This window comes from Dreissena polymorpha, chromosome 6 (genome assembly GCF_020536995.1).
Source record: "Dreissena polymorpha isolate Duluth1 chromosome 6, UMN_Dpol_1.0, whole genome shotgun sequence".
Classification (NCBI taxonomy): domain Eukaryota; kingdom Metazoa; phylum Mollusca; class Bivalvia; order Myida; family Dreissenidae; genus Dreissena; species Dreissena polymorpha.
In genome coordinates, this window is record NC_068360.1 from 28,265,980 (window position 1) to 28,279,991 (window position 14,012).

At 36.6% G+C, this 14,012-nt stretch overlaps 1 protein-coding gene across 1 annotated transcript in view; it reads left to right on the plus strand.

The window, feature by feature from the left end:
- Positions 1-224: 224 nt before the first annotated feature.
- Positions 225-14,012, plus strand: part of LOC127833949 (guanine nucleotide exchange factor DBS-like) — a 92,594-nt gene continuing 78,806 nt past the window's right edge. The window contains exons 1-3 of the mRNA XM_052359475.1: positions 225-750; positions 11,573-11,656; positions 13,398-13,512. Of these exons, the coding sequence (XP_052215435.1) occupies positions 261-750; positions 11,573-11,656; positions 13,398-13,512 (689 nt within the window). The 5' untranslated portion in view covers positions 225-260. The remainder of the gene's footprint in view (positions 751-11,572; positions 11,657-13,397; positions 13,513-14,012) is intronic.

A 14,012-nucleotide genomic window follows, 5' to 3' on the forward strand; every position in this document is an offset into this window, starting at 1 on the left:
TCTTATCATAGGGCTAATAGAACTTCTGAACAAAATTACAGAAAACATCGAGTGAATATGTATTAAAAGACAATTATGAAAGTTGCCTATGTAAATCCCTATTTAGAAAGCAGTTTTAGAATGGAAAATCTGTAAATCTCGTAAAGGCAGTTTGTTAACAGAATTGTGCGATTATGAAATACAGTGGTAGAAACCTGAAAAGGGGGCATGAGTTATGGCTGTAGTTGAAATGGTATAAAATTAACGTGAACTAACTCAGCATGTGCACTAGCAGTGGATCACGGACACACAGAGTGCGAGGCCAGAGGTATTCGGGCCTAGAAGCGTGCAAGATCGAGAAAGAGATAGAAAGCTTTGTGGAGAATTTTAAAAAGAAAGAATCTTCACTCGACCAGCCTCCTGTCCTCGAGTCTAGACCCCCGAGTCTCGAGTCAAGCTGCTCCTCTTTATCAAGGTCATCAAGGCCGTCCAGTTCATTGTATTCGTCAGATTTCACGGACGACAGTCCGGAAAAATCCGGTTCAGGTTACCTAATGCCTGAAATTGTGCGACGTTATCGCTACTGTAGCACTACGACCACAAGTGATTCTGAAGGGGGTGAGGAGGATTTCCGTCGACTGCTCTTGGCGTACAAGGACAGTAAACGTCACACGGCTGGGTCGTCTGCAAATAGCAGGCACAGTTCCCTTGCAAACAGCCAACATGGTGACTCGGCTAGTACAAATACAGAGGGTCCTGATGGATTTGTAGGTAATGACGTTTTATAAGGGCTTGTCTCTTGGTGTTGAGGTTGGCAGTGTTCATGCATTAGGGTATTTTGTTTTTCTTTTGTTAACCATAATAGACGTTTCCATTAACAGAGAGATTTTGTTTTGAATCTGCATATAAATTTGCGTAAAGGGACACCCTAGATTAGCCTGTGCAGTCAGCACAGGCTAAATCAGGGACCACACTTTCCGGGTTTATGATATTTTTCTTTAAAAGAAAGTCTCTAATTAGCAAAAAAAAATAATTTAGGCGGGAAGTGTCGTCCCTGATAAGCCTCTGTGGAATGCACAGGCTAATCTGGGACTTCACTTTATGCACATGCATTAAACCCCCTTTTCACAGAGTGCGGCTCAAATATATGTTCAGGTGTTTATCATCAATGGGAAACATTTGTAATTTTATAATTGTGCATTAAGACCTAGATCATGAACATATTTAAATAAATATTCTGACTCAGCTTTTATATTGTTTTTCTATTTTTTGAGGTAAGAAAGACCCTCATGCTTTACATCATCTTTGCTGATGTTGTTTTGAGTTTTGGAGTCTGACTACACCATGTATTCGGGTAAGAATTAGTGATTATTCGAATAGCTGAGATTTGAGATTGTCAGTGACTGCGCTGACCAACATTTTCAGTGCTGACAGCTGAGTGGATACTAAAATCTTATTTCTGAGTTGAGTTTTTTTTCGGCGTGCTGTATTAAGCCAGCTTTTCACCTTAGCCTGACCTTTGTTCGCGTCCAATAGAATTCAAATAAAACTTCCCGCGGCCAAGTACAGATGAATACACTTCATTGACTGCATTGGCTGATTTGAGAATACGACCAGAACATTGGAAACATGTCCGCGTCTTTGTAACACTGTTTTACTGCATGTTCAGCATGAAACAATTTTATATCTAATAAAAAGGCTTAATAGATAGAACAGTTTTACACTCAATCTCGACATCAATACAGTTTGTGCGTCCACCTGTTATTTTCAGAAGATTTTCAGCGCGAGAACGTTTGCACTTAAAGGCTATTTTCTCATATTTAGTACTAACTTCCATATTCCTGTCAACATGTTAACATGTTAAAGTATAGAGAGCAGTGGAAGCGAAGACTCACTTTAATGCATTGCATTTCAACTCGCGAGGTATATCGGGTCAATTTGCTGCCACTGTGTGTGAATGTCAGAGTTTACATACAGGTCATCGCTGCGTCTCTACTCTATGTGCTGATCGGAGTTCGCAGCCAGGAAAATAATCGTTACATAATAAAGACGCTATAGCGTGAACTAGGTGAACTGGAATTTTCTTTAGACCAGACAGATGTTAAATGAAGATATCCAGCGATATCATATGGTATGTCAATAATAGATTCTTAATGTGTTTTACAACAATACCATGATAAATATTATTTTTAATTAATTTAACAAGAGTTATGCCATCATATTGACTAATGAATTAAGCATGAGCGCAATGATTCTCGATACTGTTAAAAATCTAATCAAATAGCAACGCCAGACAAACCACTAAAACAGGTTTGTTCGAAGAACGCGCGTATAAATATTTAAAATATATACGGATACTTCGCGTGTGGCCGGTTGACTCATATGTTTTAATTTCACTTCCATTCTTCTTTTGGTTTTCTGTTTTGTATCTATATGTTTATGACCAGCAATATGTAATAATGTAAAATAAGCCGCGAAAACTCCGCGTATCATCCCGTACTGCGTTTGCTGCAGCTAAGAACTGCACAGAAAAAGACATTCGCTATCTTTGATCTCATTCATTGAAGTCTTTACCTTTCATTAACTGCAACCACAATCAACGCCGTATATCTTTTTTAAAGATATTTCTTGTTAAATATTCACCATACTGGGCCTGCTGAATTTGTTTTTCATTGTCAGTATTCGTGTGCCAAACAAATCAGAATGCAAAATTTACATATCAGTAGATAATTTTACAGGGGATATAATATTACCAGGGTATGTCATGACTATTGAAGCAGCCTATTATTTATTGTTTGGTTCCCTGTTTCATTCTGGACCCATATTCACCAACCCATTTAAAAACTTAAGTATAAAGAAAAGACTTTGATCCAAGAAAAATGACATTCTGACTACAATTAAATGTACAGACTACCTGCAGTGCTTATTTTGGCAATAAAAGGTTCAAAATAGAGAATACTAATAAACAGTTAGACTCAAATTAAAGCTATTCATTAATATTTTGATTGTATGAATATTCTTCAATCTTTGTTTTAAGTCTAACAATTGTTTGGTGTCAATAGTGGCCCATTGGTGAATATGGTGCAATTGTTGAATATTTTCCCATTGGTGAATATGGTCCAATTGCTTAATATTTGCCCATTGGTAAGTATGGTCCAATTGCTAAATATTTGCCCATTGGTGAATATGGTCCAATTGCTAAATATTTGCCCATTGGTGAATATGGTCCCATTGGTGAATATGGTCCCATTGGTGAATATGGTCCCATTGGTGAATCGTGACCCATTGGTGAATATGGTCCCATTGGTGAATATGGTCCCATTGGTGAATATGGTCCCATTGGTGAATATAGTCCACTGGTGAATATGGTCCCATTGCTGAATATGGTGCAATTGTTGAATTTTTGCCCATTGGTGAATATGGTCCAATTTCTGAATATTTGCCCATTGGTGAATATGGTCCAATTGCTAAAAATTTGCCCATTGGTGAATATGGTCCCATTGGTGAATATGGTTCCATTGGTGAATATGGTCCCATTGGTGAGTAAGTGACACATTGGTGAATATGGTCCCATTGGTGAATATGGTCCCATTGGTTAATATGGTCCCATTGGTGAATATGGCCCCATTGGTGAATATTGTCCCATTGTTGAATAAGTGACCCATTGGTGAATATTGTCCCATTGGGGAATATGGTCCCATTGGTGAATATGGTCCCATTGGTGAATAAGTGACCCATTGGTGAATATGGTCCCATTGGTGAATATGGTCCCATTGGTGAATATGGTCCCATTGGTGAATAAGTGACCCATTGGTGAATATGGTCCCATTGGTGAATAATGTCCAATTTCTGAATATTTGCCCATTGGTGAATAAGGTCCAATTGCTTAAAATTTGCCCATTGGTGAATTTTTTCCCATTGGTGAATATGGTCCCATTGATGAATATGGTCCCATTGGTGAAAATGGTCCACTGGGGAATATGGTCCCATTGCTAAATATGGTGCACTTGTTGAATATTTGCCCATTGGTGAATATGGTCCAATTCCTGAATATTTGCCCAATGGTGAATATGGTCCAATTGCTAAAAATTTGCCCATTGGTGAATATGGTCCCATTCGTGAATATGGTCCCATTGGTGAATAAGTGACCCATTGGTGAATATGGTCCCATTGGTGAATATGGTCCCATTGGTGAATATGGTCCCATTGGTGAGTATGGTCCCATTGGTGAATAAGTGACCCATTGGTGAATATGGTCCCATTGGTGAATAAGTGACCCATTGGTGAATATGGTCCCATTGGTGAATATGGTCCCATTGGTGAATATGGTCCCATTGGTGAATAGTGGCCCATTAGTGAATATGGTCCCATTGGTGAATATGGTCCCATTGGTGAATAGTGGCCCATTGGTGAATAGTGGCCCATTGGTGAATATGGTCCCATTGGTGAATAGGGGCCCATTAGTGAATATGGTCCCATTGGTGAATTGTGGCCCATTAGTGAATATGGTCCCATTGGTGAATATGGTCCAATTGATGAATAGTGGCCCATTAGTGAATATGGTCCCCTTGGTGAATACGAGCCATTGGTGTAATGAAATAATGCAATCCTAAAATAATTGTTTGCATAACTGTTATTACAGCTACCAGATATTTATCTTTTGTGTAAATGCTTAAACCTAAATGCTTGTATACATTTCAACAAATAGAAGAAAATTCATAGAAAATTCAGGAAGTACATGTATTTTACAAATCAAAAATGTCTAATCCGCATTTTACGTGCACACTTTCTTAAACATGTTACCTGATAACCAAACGTTCACATGCATTTTGCCTATAAAGTTATATATTATTATGCATGAACATCTGTGACACGAAATAATGGGGAGATAGTGATTATGTTTTCTGTTTACACACAATTCCTCGTATAGAGTGAATTGAGTGTATTGGAAGACAGTTTGTGTTAGGATCTGTACTGCTTAGGCCAAAAAAAAAAAAAGTCTTGGTTCAGGGAACCCGACCGACCCTATTTTTTGCCCCCGACCCTAACGATTTTTTTGGTCCATGGAAAAAAATCTGATGGCGAAAATGCTAAAATCTCGTAAAATTTCATTGAAAACAGCCACCAATTAAACCTGGATTGGTTTTCTATATTTTTCTCTTTGTTTCAATGAAAGTGTTCGCAATTTGAACAGTGAACAATAACCGGTCTGCACGTGTATACGAGACATCGCTTGACCTTATTGTTATTGAAGTGCGCATGCTAGCTGGCCAATCAACATTGAGCTCGCTTACACATGAAATGACGTTGTTAAATGAAATGTAAAAATGGGTGGAGCTATGGAGTAATATTCGGTCATTCATGCGCAGACACTGTGCACTTTGAATACACAGTTAATATTGTCGTCTGCAAACAAAATAGCGGCCGGTCGCAAATGTCGTATTATTAAAGATTAAAAATGAAAAGAAGCGTGACAATATTTTAATTATTTCCAAGCTGTCTATTGATCTGAATTTAAAAGTGATAATTAAATAATTAGTTCTATGTCGATGATGTTACAACTTTCTGCCAATTTCCGATCGAAATGAAAAGATGATAATTAATTAATTTGTTTGTTTTACTCGCACACTATGCTAACTGACAGCAGCGTATTTTAATCAAATAAAAATGTGAAAAACACGCGTGGTTTAATTTTAATTAACATTTCAAATTTTTAACACATAGGAAGAGTCATTCATCTACACTACTATAAAAATGGAAGTAACCACTTTGTCTCTAAAGTCGCTAACATGGCGTCTTTAACCTTAAAGCGTTGTTGGACGAAAAAGAGTCATAACAAAAAAAAATAATTAAAACACAAAACACTAGAACATTCAAAGAGTCATGGAAACTTGACAACAATTGGCTTCGCTTTGATAATGAATCAAAATCAATGTACTGTGACGCCCTTAGCCTGTACAAACCAATAGCAACATTCAAATTTATGTACACTGCTCACTTCCTGTGCGATGCGCTCAAACCCATTGCCATTTTATCAAAAAATGTACCAGAAGAAAGACTTGTGCTATTCTGAGGTTACCCTCCTTTTGACAGCCACTATTCAGACTCTTGAGCACTTGTCGGAGACTAGGTCAGGTCTCATGATGAAAAAAATTCTGAAGGTCACACCCCAAACACCAGAGACTCATAAAGATGGCTTGTTCACTTTTGAATATGAAGGTCACACTATCACAGACAGACAAAGAAAAAATGGTTGGCTAAAAGAAATTTTGGGCCAGCGCTAGCCCTGAAGAAGTGCATAAAGAGCTAGGAATATTGAATAATATACAACGACTAAATACCACGTGTGCAATATTAATCATTTGGTCAGTGTTTAAACAATCATGGGTGCATTAACTGACCCTTTTTCACCCTGAAATCAGTCGACTGGTAAAAAAAAAAAAAAAAAAAAAAACCTACCTACCCTCCTACATTTTTCTGGCCATGTTCCCTGAACCAAGACTATTTTTTTTTTTGGCCTTATAGACAACAGTATGAGTGTGTGTATGAAATGTGATAAATGAGATAAATCAACGAGGAATTAAAAGTGTTGTTTGTAATGTTGGTTACTTAGACTGGTCTACAGTGATGTGAATTGAGCTGTCTGTATATGTTGTCATCAGTACCATTTTCACTATTTCTTTGGAATAATGTCATTTGCACATGAATTGGGAAATGTAAAACTACGAGAAAACAGGGACATTTAAAACAATAAGCAAGCAGTGACAATTTACACATCAAACAAACAGGAAAACTAGACACAACAAGCAAACAAGGACACTTGGAACAACAAGCAAATAGAGACACTTGACACAACAAGCAGAAGGGAGATTTGAAATACATTAGAGACAATTTAAACAACATGCAATCAGAGACACATATGCAATTGAAACAACAAACACTTGAAACATGAAGAACACAATCATGAACATTTGAAACAACAAACAAACAGAGACACTTGACACAACAAACATGCAGGGACACTTGACACAACAAAAAAAACAGGTACACTTGACACAACAAGCATACAGGAATATTGAAACAACAAGCAAACATGGACACTGGAAAGGACAAGCAAACCGAGACAATTGACACAACAAGCAAACAGGAAAATATGAAACAACACACAAGAGACAACTGAAATGACATGCAAACAGGAACACTTGACACACACTTGAAACAACAAGCAAACAGAGATACTTGAAGCAACAAGCAAACAGGTACATTTGAAAGAACATTTTGCGAGCATAGAAGTGGGTGATGTCTTCATTGGACACTGTGCGTGATTGTGCTGAAGCAGAATGCATTTACAAAATATGGGCATATCATTCAGGTATACATTGTGAGAGATAAAATGAAATCTTGTTTGTGTTTGGAGAATAAACAATCACTGATGTATTTAACTCTGACTCTAATGGCTCCAATAGAGGTTTTCAAAAAGAATCACTTGTTTGTAAAGCTCATCAAAAAGAATCACTTGTTTGTAAAGCTCATAAAAAAGAATCACTTGTTTGTAAAGCTCATCAACAAGAATCACTTGTTTGTAAAGCTCATCAACAAGAATCACTCTTTGTACAGAATTAATGAATTCTGTCTTCATTCTTGCCAGATTTGATACAGCCTCTGTGCAGAATCGGCTCACATTTTTCTTTGAAGCCTTATTCAATATTTGTTTGTTTTATTTTCAATGTGTTTTGTATCAAAAATTGTATGTTCAGTAAATTCTAAACCTCAACTCAACTTGTGCTTTACCAATCACATCACATTGGTTGAATTGATTAAATAGACATTTCACATATTGGCGTTAATTGGATACAAGTAATTGGTTTTTAGCTCCACTGGCCAGAGGCCAGCAAGCTTATGTCATGGTCCTGTGTCTGTCGTGCGTGTGTTCGTCCATCCGTCCGTGCGTTAACTTTTTCTTTAAACATCTTCTTCTCCTAAACTACAAGTCCAATTTTGATAAAACTTCTCACAAATGTTCCTGTGGTGAACCTCTTTCAAATTTGTTCAAATTATGCCCCTGGGGTCAAATTTGACCCTGGCCCGGGGGTCAATAAATTGAACATATGCTTATATAAAGCTTATTTTGTGCAAACTTTAAAAATCATCCTGTCCATAACCATTGGGCCTAGTGCTACCACATTTGGTATGTAGTGACCTTTAATAGTTCTCTACTTTGTTTGTTCAAATTAAGTCCCTGGGATCAAATTTGACCGTTTACCAGGGGTCACAAAATTGAACATATGCTTATATTGGGCCTATTTTGTGCAAATTTTAAAAAAATTTTGTCCATAACCATTGGGCCAAATTTGGTATGTATTAAAATCTTAACGTTCTCTACCAAGTTTTTCGAAATTATGCCCCTGGGGTCAAATTTGACCCTGCCCCGGGGGGTTCACAAAAATGAACATATGCTTAAATAAGGCCTATTTTGTGCAAACTTTAAAAATCTTCTTGTTCATAATTATAGAGCCTGAGGGCTAACTTAATTTGGTATGTAGTGACGTCTAATAGTCCTCTACCAAATTTGTTCAAATTATTCCCCTGGGGTCAAATTTGATCCTGCCCTGGGGGTCACAAAACTGAACATTAGTATATATAGCCTCTTTTGTGCAAACTTTAAAAATCTTCCTGTCCATAACAATTAGGCCTAGGGCTACCAAATTTGGTATGTAGTGACATCTTATAGTTCTCTACCAAGTTTGTTCAAATTATGCCCCTTGGGCCAAATTTATCCCTTGAAGGCTCCCATTAAAAGTTGTTAAATAAAATTTGATTCGTCAAAAAACATGGCCACAGGAAGTCGTTGAACTTTGCATGTTTATGCATTTTTGCTATTTATTCATTATGGGATGAATAAACAATTTTCTTCTCAAACTAAAAGTTATAAGCAAAGGACCTGTGCGACAATGCCAGGGCTTTTTTGTCTGTTTAGTTAACACCGTAGTAACGTTTTCCATATGTAAAAATTCTCACCCTTCCAACTTTAAGCGCCCAGTGGGACGAGGGATAGAAAGAGCAAGTCACATGCTTGAGTACATTTCAGCCTATGCGCAATGCACGCTTTTTTCGCATAAAAAAACAGTGGAGCGATACAGGGCCATCATGGCCCTCTTGTTAGAGTTTCACAGTCTTATGAATTACAAAACCTTCTAACACAGGAGTTGTAAAACCAATAAATGATTACAGTACTTCTCAAAAATCTTAGTTTAAACATGTATAGCTAGAAATGAGACTAATATGTTTATGTGGTATAAAAACATTGCATGTTTGGTAATAGATACACAGACACAAGGTGCAAATTCCCCCCCCCCCCCCCCCATTCTAAGCTATCATTTTACTCTATTATACCTTTTTAATTATATTTCAAAAACAAAAGTAGCATAATTAATTTTTAAAGCCTTTTATTGTGAATTACAAAAACATTCAATATTTAACAAACAGCACAGACTAGAACTTTACAAAGTGTGTCAATATCAAATATATGTAAAAAAAATGGCGTAACAAAAACTGCAACGAGAATCGTTAAATAAAGTAAAGGGGAACTAACCCTAAACACAACAGTGATCATTTATATAATTTATCGTCTTTGGTAAAAGTACGGTTAGTACAGTGTGTAAGTATTGGGACACCCCAATGTTTATTGTTCAAATGTCAACATTTAGTTTTGGAGGAAAATTTTAGCCAAATTACTGCAAATTTTAACTGATTATTTTTCTAGTAAATTAGAGAAAAAGAAAACTTTGATTTTTAACTTGTCCAGTCAGACAAGCACATTATTGTGTACTGACTTATAACCTATATTTTGGTTATCCCTGACAATGAGACTACATGTTGAGTTTTCTTTACAACAAGAGCTTAGTTTCTGTAAATTAATATTGCAATTTAAATAATGTAATAAGTTGGCATAACAGTAAAACATACCACTAAATGTTAATTTATCAAAGAATCCGATGCCTGCGATGTAATAATCACTGTAATTCTTTTCACCCAATTGACCATTTCTGGATATTGTGCGTATAACGGATCATCAGTTGAACGTACATTATTGTCCCCAGCTAGCTAAGTTGGCAGAGCGCTTGACCACAAATTGAAGGATTGGGGGTTTGATACCTGCTCCGCCAAATATTTTTATGTCCCCCACTATAGTAGTGGGGGACATATTGTTTTTGCCCTGTCTGTTGGTCTGTTGGTTGGTCTGTTGGTTGGTTGGTCTGTAACAATGGTTGGTTGGTTGGTTTGCGCCAACTTTAACATTTGCAATATTGAAGATAGCAACTTGATATTTGGCATGCATATGTATCTCGTGAAGCTGCACATTTTGAGTGGTGAAAGGTCAAGGTCATCCTTCAAGGTCAAAGGTCAAATATATGGGTCAAAATCGCTCATTTAATGTACACTTTTGCAGTATTTCAATATTCAAGATAGCAACTTGATATTTGGCATGCATGTGTATCTCATGGAGCTGCACATTTTGAGTGGTGAAAGGTCAAGGTTATCCTTCAAGGTCAGATGTCAAATATATGTGGCCAAAATCGCTCATTTTATGAGTTTTTTTGCAATATTGAAGATAGCAACTTGATATTTGGCATGCATGTGTATCTCATGGAGCTGCACATTTTGAGTGGTGAAAGGTCATGGTCAAGGTCATCCTTCAAGGTCAGAGGTCAAATATATGTGGCCCAAATCGCTAATTATATGAATACTTTTGCAATATTGAAGATAGCAACTTGATATTTGGCATGCATGTGTATCTCATGGAGCTGCACATTTTTAGTGGTGAAAGGTCAAGGTCAAGGTCATCCTTCAAGGTCAAATATATGGGTCAAAATTGCTCATGTAATGTCACTTCTGCAATATTGAAGCTAGCAATTTTATATTTGAAATGCATGTGTATCTCATGGAGCTGCACATTTTGAGAAGTGAAGGGTCAAGGTCAAGGTCATCCTACAAGGTCAAACGTCATATAGGGGGACATTGTGTTTCACAAACACATCTTGTTGGTGATTGGTTATTGGTTATGACCTCAACAGCCATTCTTTTCTGTCTGATTCAAGTAGACCATTTGACAATTACTGGCATCAGAATGTGCACTTAGTACTGGTAAACAAGCTAACCATAGACAAGTGTGAGTTGGCTATTTGACTGCTGTGATGTCACGTTGCCATTATAACCTGAAATGTCTAAGCTGAGTGATAAATGTTGTTTATTGCATGGCGAATTTGGCAAGCAGGTTCCATTCTCATATAGTCAATTCATTCATTAAATAACATATGAAGAAATTTTTAACAAAGTCATGGATGAGTTAAGTCCAATTTAATTTCTGTTTCAATTCCTTTATGGACAGTTAATTTCTCAAAATACAAAACAAATTTTTATTCACGATACATTTTAAATAAGTAAGATAAGAAACACTCTTATTCCGCAAATAACTACATGGTTGGACGTTTTCTTCTTCAGGCCTCCCTTAAGAGTGTTTCAAAAATCCTTAGGCTTTCAATGAAATCCAGATTAAATCAGTAGGTTTAAACAATTATTCTTGTATTTGCAGGAGATGGTATGGGTATGGAAACATGTCCGTACAGCGTCCTCGATGTGGCCCAGCTGCTGCAGACCAAGTTTGCCTTCATCTCAGGTAGGATTAGTTGGGTTTTTTTCTTCCAAGTTTATGAGGTCCTTCCCCATCCTTACGCACGTAAGGCTGCGTTTTGTGACAACGTGGGGTGTGTGGCAGCACTGGTTTTGAATTAACCCTTTCCCACTCAGAAGCAAAGCGAAAAGCAAAGCAAACAGCATAAAACCAGAACAGCCTGGTAGTAACTCGCAATCTGTTCAGGTTTTATGCTGTTTGCTGCTCATCAGTATCTGAGGGTTGGAAATTCAGCCTTTGAAACTTGAATCTAGTTAGAAATGTATTTACTTAAATGAAACTTTCTAAGGGACCACGCATGTGTCCAAATACGATCTAAGTGGTAAAGGGTTAAATGAGTAGGCTGGTCTGAAACTACACTGGCTGCATAAGATCCATTTTCCTGTGACATGGCTCGCTTGTATACCTTCATAAAGTCTTTACATGAAAACTTACACCAGGTAACATATATTTATATGGATTATGTTTCATTGACATTCTGTAATTACCACAAACTGCATCTTTATTGTTTGCCATTTTTATCTGATGCATTGTTACCATAGCAATCAAGGGATGTCTAGTCTTTGTTGTTGTTATTTTATCATAAACTTTGTTCATTGAAGTGCAGATAAATTTTTCATGTTAGAACTAAATAAGACAATTATGTTACACACCAGTTCATAATTATCCAGTCTTGCAAAGAAATGATAACGCAAATGATATGTATGAAGTATTGAAAAATATTATTTTCTCAATTTTACAAATATTGCATGCCACAGTACATAATACCAGTTAGTAATTTTCATATTCAATAATTAATAGCCAGGGCCCTCAATTTGTCAAATCCACGGCCGAAATTTGGCCGCATTCCCCCCCTGAAAAGTATACTTTTTTCCCCTTTTTTGGGGAAAAATTCCCCCTAAACAAAAAAAAAACAAATTTTTTTTTTTTTTTATAGATAGATGTCTCATGATTATTATATCTCAATTCTATTTTAATTTAATCTTGTCAAACATACTAAATTATGAAATAAGCAATGAATATAGTGCAAACATGTACAAATGTAATAATTAGATAGTAAGTAAAAAATCCCCCAAAAAGGGAAACGCCGCGAAAATTCCCCCTGCTATGGGTAGCGACCCGCTTCCCCTAAAATGGATTGAGGGCCCTGACAGCTCAAGAGCAAACAAAATAATAGTTACTAAAAATGACATACATATCCTGAGCTTACAGGGGTTTTTTGGTTGATTGTACAGCTCTTATTTGGTCCTATTCCCCAATGGTAAAAAAAACTTTCCCAAATCCAGCCCCATCAAATCCCAATTGATGACTTGACTTTCAGATGTTTGGAAATAGAGCTGTAAAGTGAAGAAAGAAATATTTTGAAGTTGTATTATTTATTTAACTACTATAATTATTTTTAACACTTTCTGTTTTTTTGTATGTTTTATCACTTACTATTTATAATTCAAGCAAAAATACTCTTTATAAGTCCTTTTTGAAGTAAATTTATGCCAAAATTATTTATTTTACAGGCACAGATAATATTACCAAAATAGTAAGTAAATACCCTGAATTAAATATAAAAACAGAACCTGGCAAAAAATACTTTGTTCATATGACATTTTAAAAATATTTACTATTTACAAATATATTTAGCTAAGGAATTTTTACATTCAGGCAAGTATTTTGTCAGAAAAGTCAATCGCTGTTTAAACGGTCACTTGACGACATGTGCATCTTTCAGGTGCAAAGGCGAAAAACGGAGCCCCTGTTTTGACGTTCCCGGATCGACCCAACCTCCCGGAACCGAGTGATGAGGAGTACAGAAAGGTCGTCACTTACCTATGCAGCATTCCCCCGTAAGAGAAAACCTAAATGAGTCTCGTTCTGTGAAAAGTGGGTTAAATGCATGTGTGTAATTTTTTGTCCCAGAGTAGCCTGTGCAGACTGCACTGGCTAATCAGACACTACTTTAAAATTGTATGTGATTTTTTTTTGTTAAAGAAAGTCTCTTTTTATTTAAAATTTTGTTTAGGCGGAAAGTGTCGTCTCAATTAGCCTGTGCAAAAAGACATGTAACGCACATGTATTTAACCCCTTCATCACAGAGAAAGGCTCAAAGTAGTTTGAATTATCTCCTTTGGTTAGCTTTTATGATCAACTTTTGTTCATCCTGCGTCGTCATCATTTATATTGTTATCACTCTAGAGGCCACATTTATTGTCCAATCTTCATGAAACTTGGCCAGAACATGTGTCCAAATGATATCTTGAATGACTTTCAAAATGGTTACAGTTGGTTGAAAAACATGGCTGCCGGGAGGCATGGCAGTGTTCCTTCTATTGCAATATTAAAACCT